This window comes from Rutidosis leptorrhynchoides, chromosome 3 (assembly GCF_046630445.1).
Source record: "Rutidosis leptorrhynchoides isolate AG116_Rl617_1_P2 chromosome 3, CSIRO_AGI_Rlap_v1, whole genome shotgun sequence".
Lineage (NCBI taxonomy): Eukaryota > Viridiplantae > Streptophyta > Magnoliopsida > Asterales > Asteraceae > Rutidosis > Rutidosis leptorrhynchoides.
Window position 1 is genome coordinate 672,971,258 of NC_092335.1, and position 18,367 is coordinate 672,989,624.

The 18,367-nt window shown below is 34.5% G+C and overlaps 2 protein-coding genes across 2 annotated transcripts; both read right to left on the reverse strand.

Moving 5' to 3' along the window:
* Positions 1 to 14,037: 14,037 nt before the first annotated feature.
* LOC139899375 (monothiol glutaredoxin-S9-like) lies at positions 14,038 to 14,676 on the reverse strand. The gene has a single exon (XM_071882204.1). It carries the CDS (start codon positions 14,545 to 14,547, stop codon positions 14,239 to 14,241), a length of 309 nt encoding a protein of 102 aa, XP_071738305.1. The 5' UTR covers positions 14,548 to 14,676; the 3' UTR covers positions 14,038 to 14,238.
* Positions 14,677 to 17,307: 2,631 nt separating this feature from the next.
* On the reverse strand, positions 17,308 to 17,870 carry LOC139899376 (glutaredoxin-C11-like). The gene has a single exon (XM_071882205.1). The coding sequence runs from the start codon at positions 17,806 to 17,808 to the stop codon at positions 17,509 to 17,511; it is 300 nt and encodes a 99-aa protein (XP_071738306.1). The 5' UTR covers positions 17,809 to 17,870; the 3' UTR covers positions 17,308 to 17,508.
* Positions 17,871 to 18,367: the final 497 nt, after the last annotated feature.

An 18,367-nucleotide genomic window follows, 5' to 3' on the forward strand; every position in this document is an offset into this window, starting at 1 on the left:
TGATACGTGAGCATTCATATCTTATCTTTTATATATTAATAGTGTATACATGTCTAGTGCTCGAGTATATATGTTTATGCATGCCTGTATGCTAAATTTTGTCATTAAACAGTTTATAATGAATCACGAATTAAATACATATATTACTGATAAAAGGTATATGATATGCATGTCTTTGAAAAGCTGGCGAAAAATCAATAACTTTTCATTTAGAAATCGCGTAATTTCGGTGAACGAATTAAAAGATATGATCAACTGAATTATGATTGACATTAATTGAAATTGCTCTTGAATCTGCAATTGATATTTAAACAACTTGTTTGTAAGATTGATAAATTAGATTTTTGAATATTACCAGCCGAGTAAATGAATCCTTATATAAGGCACGTCTCGTTTTGTTGAACAATTGTCAAAATTGACTGTTTTATCATGTTTTAAAGCCTTATAAAAACTATAGTCTAATTTTACAAGAATTGGGAAACTATGTGAAATGTTAAAATGTTTCGATTGCCATGATCATTCAACTATAGTATTAAGTCAGATTGACTTTTTGAAATGACTTTTGATAAACTTTTGTATGTTGATCTCGAGCATTAGGATTGTGATACACTATGACCTGACCTAGCTTGATAGACATTTATTGACCAATATATGTTCTCTAGGTTGAGATCTACGATTTTTTGGTAATCCAAGTTTCAGTCACATCATGGTGAATGACTTTATATGCTACTAATGTGAGTTTCATTTGCTCCCTTTTTAATTGCTTTTGCAATCTATATTTTTGGGCTGAGAATACATGCACTTTATTTTAAACGCAATGGATACAAGTACATACTAAATTCTACACCGAGTTTGAACCGAAAATTCCTTAGCTTTGGTAACTAGTAACTGCCAGTTATAAGAACTGGTGGGCGCGAGTAGTAGTATATGGATCCATAGGGCTTGACATCCCCGTCTGTTCCAGGTATAGAAACCCTAGCCTGAACTATAAAACATACGTATGCTATTTGAGGTTAGTACACATTAGTTTGCGTGTATTGTACATGTTGGTTGCATGTATGTTAAAACAGGGGTACTTATTAAAACGTTAAAGTTTAGTTACCAGGGTGCTCAATCTTGTAGAATATTTTGATAAACGCTTCTGGATGAAACAACTGAAATCTTGTGATCCACTTTTATATACAGATTATGTGCAACACTAAAACTATGAACTCACCAACCTTTGTGTTGACACTTGTTAGCATGTTTATTCTCAGGTTTCCTAGAAGTCTTCTGCTGTTTGCTTATATGTTAGACAAGCTATGTGCATGGAGTCTTACATGACATATTTTTCAAGGAAACGTTGCATTCACCAAATCATCACCATGTATCTTATTTTGACTGCATTGTCAACGAAAGTATTATTATAAACTATTATTTATGATGATTGTCTATATGTAGAAATCATCAAATGTCGAAAACCTTTGATTTAAAAATATATTTATGGTGTGCCTTTTCAAAAGAATGCAATGTTTACAAAACGTATCCTATAGAGGTCAAATACCTCGCAATGAAATCGATGAATGACGTGTTCATCCATATGGATTTGGAGCGATCGTCACAAGTACATACTTAATTCTACACTGAGTTTAAACCGAAAATCCCTTAGCTTTGGTAACTAGTAACTGCCAGTACATATGATGTGGATTGGTGGGCGCGAGTAATTGTATATAGATCCATAGGGCTTGATATCCCCGTCCGAGCTAGAGTGCTAGCCTTTTAACGGACGTATGCTATTTGAGAAGCGTACACGTTGGTTTGCGTGTACTACTAAGATGATTATACAAAGGGTACACATTATATATACGTTAAGTTTAGTTACCAGGGTGCTCAATCTTGTAGAATATTTTGATAAACGTTTCTGGATGAAACAACTGAAATCTTGTGATCCACCTTTATGTATAGATTATGCAAAACATTAAAACTATGAACTCACCAACCTTTGTGTTGACACTTGTTAGCATGTTTATTCTCAGGTTCCCTAGAAGTCTTTCGCTGTTTGCTTATTTGTTAGACAAGCTATGTACATGGAGTCTTGCATGGCATATTTTTCAAGGAAACGTTGCACTCACCAAATCATCAACATGTATCTTATTTTGACTACATTGTCAACGGACGTACTATTGTAAACTATTATTTACAGTGATTGTCTATATGTAGAAATCATCAGATGACGAAAACCTTTGATTTAAATATTCATTTATGGTGTGCCTTTTCAAAAGAATGCAATGTTTACAAAACGTAACATATAGAGGTCAAATACCTCACAATGAAATCGATGAATGACGTGTTCGTCCATATAGATTTGGAGCGATCGTCACAGTTGGTATCAGAGCATTGGTCCTAGTGAACCAGGTCTTGCATGAGTGTGTCTAACTGATAGTTGTTAAGATGCATTAGTGAGTCTGGACTTCGACCGTGTCTGCATGTCAAAAGTTTTGCTTATCATTTCTTGTCGAAAATTACCTGTCTATCATCTTAAGTCTAAACACGTCTTATTGCATTGATTGCATAGATAGTATAGACAAAATTCATATCTTGGCATATCTATTACAGTAAACTTTGCCTGACATCTTCCGTAAAATCCTCCGTAACTTATGGGATTCTGGTATTATAAATACATATGTAAACTATGTATTGAGGAGTACCAAATTAGTCCTATAATCTAATTCATATCAAAAATCAATTCCCTAATTATACAAGATGGATCCCGCATCTAGTTCAAATTCCTTAAACTCCGACAGCTATTCTGATATGGATATTCACCTGAATTCCGAAGACAGTGTAACCGGAATGGATCAACCAATCAGCCATCACCTATTCTGGATGAATTGGGGATGGGTTCGTAGCTTACTTAATCATTGGAGACAAGAAGAAGGCGATCTCTTCCATCCACCACATTGCCCTCTTGGCGAAGAACCTGAAGCACTTACCGGCAAACCTGTTCGTAATACCATTTTCTCTCTTATCTCTAGAATATCTCGTCATGATCATATACTCTCTCAAATTCTGGATCTTATTCATCCACTTGTCCGAACCGCCAATCATCCCGGTGTAGTAGAAGAAGTCAACGAGCTTCGCGCTCGGATAGTGGCTTTGGAGAATATGGTGCAAAGGTTACAAGCACTAGCAGAATCACCGGCATCAATAGTACCACCGACAACAACACCAACGGTACCATTACCACCACCAACAACATCCGCACCGCAAGCCTCAACATCACAATATGTACCTTGAACATCAACGTCATACGCACCGTAGTTACCAAGAAATACCAGCAACAATAATCAATGAAGTATTAACTCATTTCCCCTGAAGAAATTTTATGTATATTTAATATATATGAATTTTGAAATCAAAATAAATCTTTTCGTACTAAGCTATTACGTGTGAATCTTAACTTGTAGGTACTACTCGGTTAGTTCATATTACTAATATGCTATGATGTACATTATTCGTTAGCGACTTAATCATCGTTAACTACAATCTCTGTTTCAATTCAATGAATTTCATTTCATAATAAATCAATTGTATTATTCAATTACATAATTGATTTTACATTTTCATTTTCGATGTACTCGAAACTTTCCAGAAAACATTATCTGTGCCTTGTAAGGTTCACAAAATTCCACGAGCACCAACTTCCTTCACCGAGGAATATCAAATAAGAATAAATAATGAAGTATTAATTTCATTAGTGAAATACTCCGCGAAGATTATGTAATCTCTGATGTTTTAGAGATTGTTCATTTCTAATTCAAGTCAAAAATTAGATGAGCTTAATATGATATTAACTCATTAAATCTGTATTACATCTGAAGAAATATACATACATATATTTTCATAAAGACTGTAATGAAAATTCTTTTGTACAAAATATTACTTGTAAAATCTTTAACGGGTAGGTAATACTCGGAAAATATATAAGTTCACAATTAATATGTTACACTGTTCACATTTCGGTGAACGACTTTATGTGCTGCTATGGTGAGTTTATAGATCCCTTTTTAAATGCTTTAAATATTTTTGGGCTGAGAATACATGCACTTTATTTTATACGCAATGGGCACAAGTACATACTTAATTCTACACTGAGTTTAAACCAAAAATCCCTTAGCTTTGGTAACTAGTAACTGCCAGTACATATGATGTGGATTGGTGGGCGCGAGTAATTGCATATAGATCCATAGGGCTTGATATCCCCGTCCGAGCTAGAGCGCTAGCCTTTTAACGGACGTATGCTATTTGAGAAGCGTACACGTTGGTTTACGTGTACTATTAAGATGATTATACAAAGGGTACAAATTATATATACGTTAAGTTTAGTTACCAGGGTGCTCAATCTTGTAGAATATTTTGATAAACGTTTCTGGATGAAACAACTGAAATCTTGTGATCCACCTTTATGTATAGATTATGCAAAACATTAAAACTATGAACTCACCAACCTTTGTGTTGACACTTGTTAGCATGTTTATTCTCAGGTTCCCTAGAAGTCTTTCGCTGTTTGCTTATATGTTAGACAAGCTATGTGCATGGAGTCTTACATGGCATATTTTTCAAGGAAACGTTGCATTCACCAAATCATCACCATGTATCTTATTTTGACTACATTGTCAACGGACGTACTATTGTAAACTATTATTTATGGTGATTGTCTATATGTAGAAATCATCAGATGACGAAAACCTTTGATTTAAATATTCATTTATGGTGTGCCTTTTCAAAAGAATGCAATATTTACAAAACGTAACATATAGAGGTCAAATACCTCGCAATGAAATCGATGAATGAAGTGTTCGTCCATATGGATTTGGAGCGATCGTCACAGTTTTAAATGTCATTCGTCCTTTTGTTTCAGATACTTTAGTTAAACTTGAGATATGGATCATCGGTCATTTTCATTTGTTTAACAATTTTGTTTCTCGATCTTAGAACTGAATTAGATCACCAAATTAATTAAGTATCATCTTAATTACATTTGGGTACAGCCACACAAATATCTTATTCATTCATCGAGGAGCTCAAAAAGTATCTAACTCCAAACATTTTAGAGGAACAAATCCTATATTGCATACACATGTCTATCACGAGCTTTACATTATACCCAATAATGGACTTTATAACAGCCTTATTCAGGACAGCGTTTAACCATATCAAAGTACAATGTTCCACATATCAAAACTGGCGTGCATCTCAAGTCTAAGGACATAAAGACATAATCACTAAAAGATTCACTACTGACAATGATCCATGTAGTGACATCTCGGATGAGTCATTCCAACATTCATCATCAATGAATACATATGAATTTTGGTCTCTACAAGTTAACTATTTATCATCAATAAATATAACCAAAACTTCATATTAATCTTAATTCATGTTATTCCCATAACATAACCGATTATGGAGATTTTGAATAATCAACAATTATTTATGGATTAAACATGCTAATATAGAACACAGTGATATAAATGAAACTGATCATACCAACTATATATCAATTCATTAAGATAAAACTGGTTAATGTTCCAAAAATATTCAAATACTAAATTACAAATTAAAAAGATCGGCAGCATAACGAAGTCCAATACTACTAGCATGATCATCATGCTTGTTGTGTGTCATGGGCTTCGTGAACGGGTCAGCCACATTATCATCTATATGAACCTTAAGAATACTAATATCATTCCTCTCAACGACTTCTTGAATGTAGTCAAACTTTCGAAGAATGTGTCTGCTACCTTTACGTACACGTGATTCTTTCGCAAGTATAATAGCACTTGAATTATCACAGTACATTTCCATAGGGGATTCAATGCTGGAAACTACTCCAAGTTCAGCAATAAACTTCCTAATCCAGATAGCTTCTTGAGCAGCTTCTGAGGCAGCAATGTATTCTGCTTCCGTTGTAGACTGTGCAACTGTGCTCTGCTTTGAGCTTATCCAATCAACTGCCCCGCCATTCATGACAAAGACATACCCTGACTGGGATCGAGAATCATCTCGATCAGTTTGGAAACTAGCATCTATATAACATCTAATACTCAACTCTTCTTCCAAACCACCGTAAACCAAGAACATATCTTTAGTTCTTCGCAAATATTTAAGAATGCTCTTAACAGCAATCCAATGTTCTTCACCTGGATTCTGTTGATAACGACTCGTCAAACTCAAAACTAACAATACATCAGGTCTAGTACATAACATGACATACATAATGGATCCTATAGCCGAAACATACGGAACACATTTCATTCGTCTTATCTCATCAGGTGTGATAGGACTTTGAGATTTGCTCAAGGTTATGCCCTTTTGCATGGGCAATGCTCCGCGCTTGGAGTTTTGCATGTTAAATCTTCGCAAGATTTTGTCAATGTATGTACTTTGACTCAAACCAATAAGCCTTTTAGATCTATTTCTATAGATCCTCATTCCTAGAATATACTTAGCTTCTCCAAGATCTTTCATGGCAAAACATTTTCCAAGCCAAGATTTGACATCTTGCATAGTTAGAATATCATTTCCAATAAGTAGTATGTCATCAACATACAAGATCAAGAAGACAACTTTGCTCCCACTAGCTCTAATGTAAACACAGGGCTCATCTTGGTTTTGAGAAAAACCAAACTCTTTGATTTTCTGATCAAACTTAAGATTCCAGCACTCTTTGATTTTCTGATCAAACTTAAGATTCCAGCTCCTGGATGCTTGCTTTAATCCATAAATGGATTTTAGAAGCTTGCATACTTTAGTAGGATGCTTAGGATTCACAAACCCTTCTGGCTGAACCATATATACGTCCTCGCTTAGGTCGCCATTTAGGAAAGCGGTTTTGACATCCATTTGCCATATTTCATAATCATGAAAAGCAGCTATGGCAATAAGTATCCTAATTGATTTAATGCTCGCGACTGGTGAAAAAGTTTCCTCATAATCAATTCCTTGAGTTTGAGTATAACCTTTTGCCACCAACCGAGCCTTAAAAGTATTTACATTACCGTCTATGTCAGCCTTCTTCTTAAAGACCCATTTACACCCCACTGTCTTGCAATTGGGTGGAAGATCAATCAAGTCCCATACTTGATTATCTTTCATGGACTGCATCTCTGCCTTCATAGCATCTCCCCATTTGTCAGATTGCGGATCTGACATTGCTTCACCATAGCTAGAGGGTTCATCATAATCCCCTAGATGAGGTTCATTTGAATTAATCAGAAGATTTAACCTCTCAGGTTGATGAAGAGTTCTACTAGATCTACGAAGTATAGGTGCAACATGTTCTAGCTCACCAACAGTGTGTTCAGCTTCAACGTGCGGTTGGCTAGTGCCTTCAGAAGGTATGTTACTTTGTGATTCTTGAATTTCTTCAAGATCTACTTTACTCCCACTGACTTCTTGTAAGAGAAGATCTCTTTCAAAGAATTCAGCAAACCGAGCAGTAAACACTTTGTTTTCAGCTTGGTAGTAAAAGTAGTAACCCATTATTTCCTTTGAGTATCCCACAAAGTGACATTTGATACCTCTGGGTTCTAACTTATTTGAAGTGTCACGTTTCACATACGCTTCACAACCCCAGACTTTCAAATAAGACAACTTAGGACTCTTTCCCTGCCATAATTCATATGGTGTCTTTTCTACCTTCTTGGTTGGAACCATATTGAGTATGCGTGCATCAGACTCTAATGCATAACCCCAAAAAGACATCGGCAGAGTAGTTAGACTCATCATAGATCGAACCATATCAAGTAAAGTTCAATTCCTCCGCTCCGACACACCATTGTGTTGTGGTGTGTAAGGTGGAGTGAACTGTGAGACAATCCCACGATTCTTCAGGTGGTCCAAAAACTCTTGACTCATATATTCCCCTCCCCGATCAAAGCGAAGGGCTTTAATGGTCTTTCCAAGTTGATTCTCTACTTCATTTTGGAAGATTTTGAATGTTTCAAAAACTTCATGTTTATGTTTCAGCAAGTAAACATAACCATATCTACAATAATCATCAGTAAATGTAACGAAGTATGATTCACCATTTCTAGACATAGTTCTAAAAGGGCCACATACATCAGTATGTATTAGTCCTAAAAGATCTTTAGCTCTTTCACCTAAACCGGAGAAAGGAACCTTTGTCATATTTCCACATAAACATGACTCGCATACATCAAATGACTCAAAGCCAGTTGATTCCAAAAGCTCATCAGATTGGAGTTTTGAAATGCGTTGTTTGTTTATATGACCAAAACGACAATGCCATAGATAGGTATTATTCAAGTCTTTCTTGACTCGTTTGGCAGTACAGGTATATACAGAATTATTATTTGAAATCACACCATGCATATCAATTTCAAAAATACCATCACGTGGAATAGCATTAAAATAAAATACATTATTCTTAGAAACTGAAATACCAAGGTGCGTAAAAGTAAGTTCAAAACCAACATCTTTCAAAAGAGAAACTGAAATTACATTGCTCGTAATACTAGGAGCATAATGACATTGTTCCAACAAAACAATAAGACCACTAGGTAGAGTAAGCTCATAGGTGCCAATAGCTTCAACAGCAGCTCGAGCCCCATTGCCCACTCTTAAGTCTAGTGTGTCTTTCTTCAGTCTCTTACTTCTTCTCATTCCCTGCATATTGTTACAGATGTGAGTACCACAACCAGTATCAAAAATTCAGGAATCACTAGAAAAAGTATATAACTGTATATGAAATATACCTGATTTGCTGGTCTGGCCAGCTTTGCCTTTTCTCAACTCAGATAGGTAGGAAGGACAATTCCTCCTCCAGTGGCCAACTTTTCCACAGTGGAAACATTCGGCGTCTTTCGCTGGGTTTTCTTTCTTGGGAGGTGGTGGAATTTTCTTCTTAACAATTGAATTTCCTTTTCCTTTTCCCCAAGTTTTCGGCTTATTCTTTTTCACCTTACCATCCCTAATCATCAGGACACCTGGATTGGAAACCTTATATGGAATATCCTGTTCAGCAGTTTTGAGCATCGAGTGCACCTCTGCCAGAGATTTCTCCCAACCTTGCATATTGTAATTCATTACAAATTGGTGATACGATTTTGATAGTGAAAATAAAACCGTGTTCACAGCCAAGTTAGGCGGCAAGGTAGTTCCAAGTTTTTCCAATCGGTCAATGTGGCTTTTCATTTTCAAGACATGAGAGCTCACTGATTGACCCTCCTCCATTTTACATGTTTGAAGAAGCTTATAAGTTTCATATAACTCTTGACTAGCCTGTTTTTGAAACATATTTTTCAGCTCAGTCATCATATCATATGCTGTACGATCTTCCATTTCCTTTTGGAGGTCAGAAGTCATACTAGCAAGCATGATTAAAGCTATCTTCTCTTGCTCATCAAACAACTTATGATAAGCATTCTTTTGAGCAGCAGTAGCTGTCTCAGGAGGAGCTTCGGGTAAGGGTTCTTCAATTTTGTTCAACTTTACTTCATATTTGAGAACAATTCTCAGGTTGCGGTACCAATCGAGTAAGTTTGAACCATTGAGTTTCTCCTTCTCCAACAAAGAATGGAGGGTGTTTTGTTTTACGTTTTGATTGTTTGACATCTACAAAAGAACAAGGTTCAATTTTAGTATTTTCGATATAATACTTTAATAAATTAATTACCCAAGTTTTAATATATTTAAAAACAATTAATTTACGAAAGCCTAAGATCCACATAGAGGTTCCATAACTACATTTGTTGATCAGCTAGCAGTTATAGAGTCTACTGGTAGGTAGCGAGTACCAATTGCATCACAGGTGCAACTCTTAGATCTTTATGGGACCTTGAGATATGTGTAGTCTAACAAACCACTATTATCCATTGGCATGTTTGTCCCATCCTTGCCTTGAACTCAGGTCTCACCGTGAATACGATTAAGTCGTCCAATTTGGAAACAGTGGAAATTCAGCCTAGTCTCACTCGTAACTGAAAATCCACCTCGTGGCTATAATTCGATTAGGTCTCACCGTAAGCAAAAAATAACGAGGAGTGTTTGCACGCTCATTGGATGGCATGACTTAAATTTGACGGGTATTTTTTTTAAAAAGTTTGTGTTAACGAATAATGCATGCACACAAGATTCGCTACACTATTTGTTAAAAATCATTTTAACCAGTTTTATATATATGTCGATCGTGTTTATGCGTCTAGTTTGTTATTTTATTTTATATATAAAAGTAACAAATACACAAACGTGTATCGTTTTAAAACAGTTTTAAAAGATGTCGACTATATATATATATATATATATATATATATATATATATATATATATATATATATATATATATATATATATATATATATATATATATATTATTTGAGTTTAAAAAAAAATATTTAACTTTAAACTCATTAGAGTTTAACTTTTTAAAATCATCAATTTTAACCTTTGAAACTCGTTACTAGTTTTATTTGATGTTTTCATCAAAAACATTTAGCATATATTATAATCAGCAATTAAATATAAATGCAGAAAAATAAAACACAACCATACCATGCATCACACACACATAGCCTAGCCCAAAAATCCTATGCTTGATCCCATGAGCCAACATGGGATCAGGAGGTCAAACTAAGAGTAATATCGTAGCTCCCACTTGATTCAAGAATCAAGTGAAAACTTGACAAACACCATCGTTGTCTACTTGACCTGTTCACCATCTTCTAAGCCAAAAGCATGTTGTAATTTATCTTCAATCTTCATCTTGTTACATTTATTTAAAATTGAAAAATACAACTAATCTAATACTTTTACAATTTAGAATAAACTTAAATACAATACTATGAAAATGAAAAATAAATATAATACAACTTTGGCTACAAAATGGCCTTTCTAATAATACAAATAATTAACATGACATAATATTGCCGTAATCAACAATCACAACAATCATACATAGGTCGGGGCATTATGAGCTATGTGTGCAATCACAATTTTAATAACTACATTATTAAAACTTAAATATGGTTTGTCCATGGTTACAATGCATGTGTATAACCATGGAATAAAACAATCAACAATTATAATAAATATTCAAGCCATAACAATTAAATCTACAATTTAAAATAGTGATATTCTTTCAATCATATTTGTGCGTCATGAGGTTAAGTCTAGATCAACAGAGTTGACTTTAAAAACCAAAAAGGTTTTGACTTTCACCAATATACCACAAAGCTAAATCTAAAAAATAGTCACACGACAATTAAGAAGGTGTAAAAGCGGCTCGGATACCACTGATGAAAAATCGTGTGTACTTTTACCAAAACAGATTAACGCAGCGGATAGTTAAAATAATAATCTTTTATTATTTTATGAACAAAATTTAAAAAGATTAAATTTTCACTTATTTAATGAAATATGTACACGATTAATCTTTCTCAATGATCCAGTTACATCATAATAATTGTCATGAATATAAAACAAAAGAGGAGTTAATGATATACATTTCTTGAAGAATTGATGAGGCGGAGAGATACTTACGATCAAAAGTATGACCGTCTCTTTAGATAGTCCACACTACACTTCAAACGACCGTCAATGAATGCTAGTCCAAACCCAAGTAATATTAATCAACCTTTGGTTAATATTATGAAATCAAAATATGTAATATGTGTTTTTAATTCACTGAAAGAATGCAATATGAACTAATTTGGTGCAATATATAAGGATATTTTTAATCAACACCCGTGAACCTTTATGAAAAATCCGTGAATCCAAATTAAAACGAATATATATCATAAAGTCGTATTTCTCAAATACTTCAGAGGTATGTTATGTAACTTATAATTAATAATTTCTATCATGTCGCTTTCACGTGAATAGTAAATTAATTAATTTGATTCATTTACTATTCATATGAATAGTAAATGAATTAATTTCGATTTACTATTTTGTTACTTGAGTAATATATATACATCATATATATATATATATATTTTATTTGACGTCTCGGTGTATATGTGTGTGACCTCGAAGGCTCAAATGAAGTTGGCCATATAGTTATATGTTGTACCTTGCACATTAATCCTACATACAAGAGCTTTGCAAGTGATCGATATTAATGGGAACTGATTCGCGATCTACAAGATCTTTGCAAGTGACAATAATGGGAACTGATTCTGGAAATATTTATATGTTCTCCATATATTCTCTGATTGATCCTTGGGCTAATTAACCTTTAGCTAGCACAACAACTTTTTGTTACTTGTCTGGAAATAAACAAGTTGCTATCTTTGAGTTGATCCTTCATTCAACTTGATTACATGCTTTTCAAAAGAGCATAAGAAATGGCACTTGATTGAGTCTCTTTTTCACTAATTATATTAGTTTTTTTTTTTTTTTTTTTAATCATACTAAAGAAGTTATTTTCAGTTCAACCAACCTGTTTCAATCCGAAACTATTTTACTTTGCCTGATCCAGCCATCCTGTGGGTTAAAAGTTTAAGTAAGTACAGGGGTGTAATGTGCAAGTCTTAACAAACGAAGGGACTAAAAGTGACAGTTGGTAAAATGCTGGCAAGTCGTTAATTCTGTTAGACGCTCCTCAGCTATTGACCTAGGGCTATAGATCAACTGATGTTGATTGCAGATAGTAGTTTATTTCCTTCTGTATTCATTTAATTCGTATAGTTAGCGGCCTAAACCCTAACTTGTTTGTTTCAATTAATTTCTGTAAACGTTCAATTGTAATCATTTGAGTTCGAATAAAGTTTCGTTTGATTTCGAATAATTCAATCGCATTGTTGTTGATTACTTTAACACTGTTGCCAGTAATTTCATCCATTATTGTTATGTATCGTTAATTCGTTATACTACAATGTTTCTTTCAAGGTTGGCCTATAATATGTTAATAAATCAAGGGTATTTTTTTTTTTTTGAACGACGATATTTTGGCATCAGTAGATCATTTATTTCAACGACCCTCATCATTTGCATGTTACTCACGTTCGGGAGGAAACCCGAATCCGATCGACGGTACCCGGGAACACATCCATTCGGGCAGTGGTCCGGGTAGAGGTGAACGAATCCGGTAAAACCTCCCTATAGGGTCAATATATACTACCATTATTGGTGTTCAATTGATTTAAATAAATTCTGGGTATTTATAAGGGGAATATTCATATCAGAAAAGAAGCAAGTTGAACCCACTCTAGTGGTCAAGTGGTTCACCGTTTTACACTTGTGTATTGAGATGGGGTAGAGAAGTCTCAAGTTCGAGTACCTTCCCTTAAAAATATACATCGGATTTATTTTCTGAAATCCAGATTAACCCGAGAGGTTTTACCGATTCGTATTCAAGTCCCAAGTCCGACCTGCTTGCCCCTCAGGATGGTTTAAGGTTCGGATCCCTGTAATGCGGTTCGTGTTTCCGCCCGAAAGCGCGTGCGTGGCAAATGCGAGTATTCGATGCCAACAACTTGCCTTTAAAATAAAAAAGGCAAGTTTGATGAAAAAGCCGTCGTACGAGAAAGCAGACCGCTGATCCATGTTAATCTTTCTTGTTGGAACTTTCGAAAAAGCGAAGTCGAAAAGAAAAAACACGATAATCATCATAAATTAGCGGTTGATTATGAAATATTGAAGCATTGAATTCCTTTATTTATGTGAAAGTGGAGAATATATCTTTTGCAACTTTTTGCAAACACAATTAGGAATGTCAGAGGCTAGATATATTCTCATCGATCTTATTTGATTCGTTATGCAAATGGAAATAAAAAAAATAACTAATCCTGATAATCAAACATCTTCAAATCAGATATGGTACCTTTTTTTTTTTTTTTTCTCCTCCTTATGTTCATCTTTAATAACCTCTGTTATATATGTTGCAGGCTATATTGTGTGTGTTTGTCCACACGTGTATACGTATTTTTACGTCAGAATGTGTAAAAGTAAAAATCATGAAAATCCCTACTTTAGATTCTTTTTCGACTATTTAACTGTATGTAGCTGCAATAAAAGGGTTGAGTACACTTGATAAATACTTAACAATCACATTCATATAAAGCATACTATGTCTTTTCATCAAAACACATGTGCAAAGATCAAGTTATAACAGTTTAATTCATAACCTAATAGCAACTAACCATATTATCCTACATTTATGCTAATTAAAGTAAGTACTAAAACAAACTGCTGCATAATTTATTTCTTCAGATTGTATATAGGCACTTTAATTAATCAAGCCAGTGTCTGGAATGGCCTGATCAACGGGATAAGGTTGCCGCTGAGGTGGAGTGACATCACCTCGTTGGTGGACCCCACAAGTTTACCTCCAACGAATACAGCTGGTACAGGGGGAGAGTTGCATCCTTTTTTCACAAGAGCCTTCTCGATCTCCCGACCCTGTGGATCATGGTCTAGTTCGTGAACCAGTGGCTCGACTCCAAGTTCTTGGAACAAAATGGTCACTGCGTAGCATAAGCAACATGTGCTCTTGCTAAAAATGACTATTCCATTGTTTGATGTCAATGTTTGTATTGTGTCCATGGACGATGCCACCTGTCACAAATTAACCACTCGGATCAAAATTAAAATTTTGATCCGATGGTTAAGGATTCACGGAGAAGTGTTTGAGGAGGAAGATATGAGTTTTTGTTTGAAGTTTGAGGTTCTTAGCTCTCTCTACTTCTATTTATATAAAATAAGTAATGTTGGACTCGTTTTCTCGAAAATAGCACATTCATATGAGATGCTTTACTTAGATGCTCGAAAACTACAAAAGGTACTTTCGAAAGATGGATACTTTTTTTTGCTTTCCACACATTAAGGAACAAGTTGATCTTTTTTTGTTGTAATTGATTAAACACATAATGACTATCTTATATACCAATAAACCGACGATTTCATTTAGTTAGTAGTTAATTCCGAATGATGATCAAGAAACCAAACTTAAACATTTGCTCGACGTGTGCAAGATAAGTACCATGAGTTTGATTCCTGCAGATTTTATGAATCTCAAGGCGTAGCCGCAGAAGTCCACTAAATGAATAAAAGATGCTAAAGATGATTAGTTTTATTTTAAAAGATTCCATATATCAATGATTTTGAATGAGCCTTCTTTTAGCTAGATATGATTCTAGATAACATGCCCACTAACTTTTTTTTCGAATGACGATATCGGCATCACCCAGAGGAGATTTAACCACCTTCGCGATCATATGCCACCAACACACACGTTAGGACAAAACCCAAATCGCAACGATGTTGGCAGCACCATTGAAGCTTTGGAAACCCCCCGAGACCTTCCCAAATCGCATTGATGTTGGCAGTACCATTAAAGGTTGGAAACTCCCGCTTGGAGTGGGAATCGAACCTGGGTTGGCAATACCCCAAGTTGAATCCCACTCCACACCACTCAAGATTCTCTAACAAATATAGTCTTGTACACGCGAGTTGATTTTTACATTGTACCTCAAAACATACATTGCAAACAAGTCACAAATTGATGAAGGTCCAAAGAATGCATTTTGTAGACATACACATATCGGAAACAAATAACAATCTATAACAATGTCAACATGTAGATCGGAGGTGGAATTTTCGACCCATTTACTTATAAGTTTTAGCTTTAGAAATGAAGTGAATGGGTCAAATGGAGTCAACGGATCAAATGGAGTGAGTGGGTCTACTAATATTGTTTAGGCAATCAAATTTATTGCATTACATATTTATTTGAGAAATGAAAAAATGGACTAAAATCTGGATCAATTCGGCTCATTCTTCATCCTGTACTAAGCAATGACCCGTTCTGACAAGTTATCCAGCCCTCGACACCAGTCCATCATTGCAGCCTCAACTATACAGTTATATCCATTATGTAGACACATGGGCCATGGGGGAACTAAGGGGGCTGATTTGGGTTAAGTTTTGTATCTAAGGTGTCAAATGATTTGAATTTGAACTACAGATTTAAAGTAAAAGTGTATTCAAAAACACAAAACCTCCTAATTAAAGCAGTATAGCATACAAGTTAGATTAGCTTTGACTTTGGAATATACAGCTTTTTGCACTCATAGTAGCACATTATTTATTTATGAAACTAAAAATGGAAAAATGAAGTGTATTCCTGGTTGGCCCAACCCAACCAGCACTTAAAGCTTACTCATGTTAACCCAAAACCATTTTGACTCATACCAACCTCCCTGTTTTGCCACCTTTGGTAAGTAGTACATGGACTCAACTCAAATATGTGAAATAATATTTGGACCAACGCAACTATTAATTTTGATGTTTACTTCACGGCAAACCAAATTTATGTATATTTTTTTATTTGAACCATCAAGCCTGCAAGAAAAGTTCCCATAATTGGGCTATGGCATAATTGACTTTTGAATGTTGTATAGGCTAATCTTTTCCACTTAAAAAATTAGAATTCCCCTCTAACCTATGAAAAGATTAATAGGTCTTTAGTACTTATCAGCAACTTTATAACAATTCTTTAACTTTAATACAAATGATACAAATCTGATCCTAAAACTTTATATTCTTCATGAACCTCGAATTCAAGGAGCTCGCCAGCATGAGTAATTTCGCGAAAGATTAAAGCATGTGAGTTATTCATACAGGCTTAACTGCTGATGTTGTTTTTTTTTCATCTCGAAGCCAAATCCAGATGATGATTCTAATCACCCATGACAAACTCTAGCTCGTCTTGATTCTGTTCCATTTTATCAAACCTTCACAACCATGTTAAATAATACAGGACTAAACTGATATATTAAATTGTTCCAGTCTTGATTAGACATGAACATATATAATTTAAGTGATGATTAAAAACAGAATCTTAGGGAGTCTTGAGCATGAAAAGTCAACTGTCATAATTTTCGCAAAACCAACTCAAGTGAGACTCAAAGTGGTCAGTAGTAACAAACATATATAAGGGATATTGGCCTAGAAAGGTAGCATTATTTGTCCAATTTCTATTTTAGGTAACCAACTTTTTATAAAACAAGAACCATCAAAGTTTCAAAATTTTAATATATTCAAGTTAACCAACTTCCAAGAAGTTTGATTTTATGAAATTACCCAATAACCAGTCAAAATGGTGACTTGCACAGAATCGGTAACACCTTCGACTAAAGTTAGTCAAATTTATAAGCAATTACCCTTACTATTAAGACATAGTTGTTCACTTGCTGTTAGGACAGAGGATTATTTTATGCCAAATTTGTTCATCAAACTTGAAGTTATTTATTTAAACTGTGATTAACAAACATAAAGAAAACAATAACGGAAATAAAGTATGCATCTTGAAGACTAAAATCGAAAAGTAACAAAGTGCGACTTCTTTATGTACAGTTAAGAGAGCAGGCAAAAAACAGCAGCTCATAGTACAGTTACAATCATGTTATTCTAACATGATGTTGGAATTTAGTTATCATACTATAACATAAACTGATATGATATAGTATTTGTTTTTATTTTGTTATCATAATATTATATTGCTTGTTAAAACCATATAGCTCTTGCGTCAATAAGCTTTTGTTTTAGAGATTCATCGACATGAAGGGAAATGATATCTCTAGCTGAGCCTACATATTTACCACCTATGAACACTGCTGGAAGCGCGGGATTACAACCTAAGCGTTGTAGGGCCCACTCCAAGTCAGCATCATGATCAACTTCATGAATTTCAGGACTAGCACCAAGTTCGTAGAATAAGGCCTTGATACTGTGGCACATGCAACAAGAACTCTTAGTGAAGATCACTGCAGCTTTCTTGGAAGCCAAGTCTTTCACTCTATCCATTTTGTTGTAATTAAAATATATTAATATTAATTATATGATTAGATATTCAAATATAAGATGGATTGTGTTGAAAGGCTTAACTTGATTGTTTGAGATTTCGTGAGTACTTATATAGGGGATATCGAGGGTCATGGATTGCGTTGTTTAATCCTCGATGAAAGAAAAAAAATCATATGAAATATAATAAAGATATGTTCCTTTTGGATATTTGTTTGGATAAGAATAATTCTCAAGATTATTTGCTTAAACAAGTTGACACATGGTATCTCTTCCTACACCGAATGCAGATCTCCTGATGATGCTATGAACGAATAGTCATATGATCTAAACGTCTATGTTCCTTTCATCAAATAACAATAGTTTCATGCATGTTTTGGGTGACGAGTGTTAGATATGAAAAGTGATTTGTGTTGAAACCATTTGTAATAGTTAGGTTTAGGTTAATTCTTACACCCATGGTCCGAAACCTAACGAAATCGTTAACCATCTTCCTATTTATGGTATTGATTTGATGTTTAAGTTCCACAACTCCTTCCTAAAATGGAGGACGTTTTTGAAT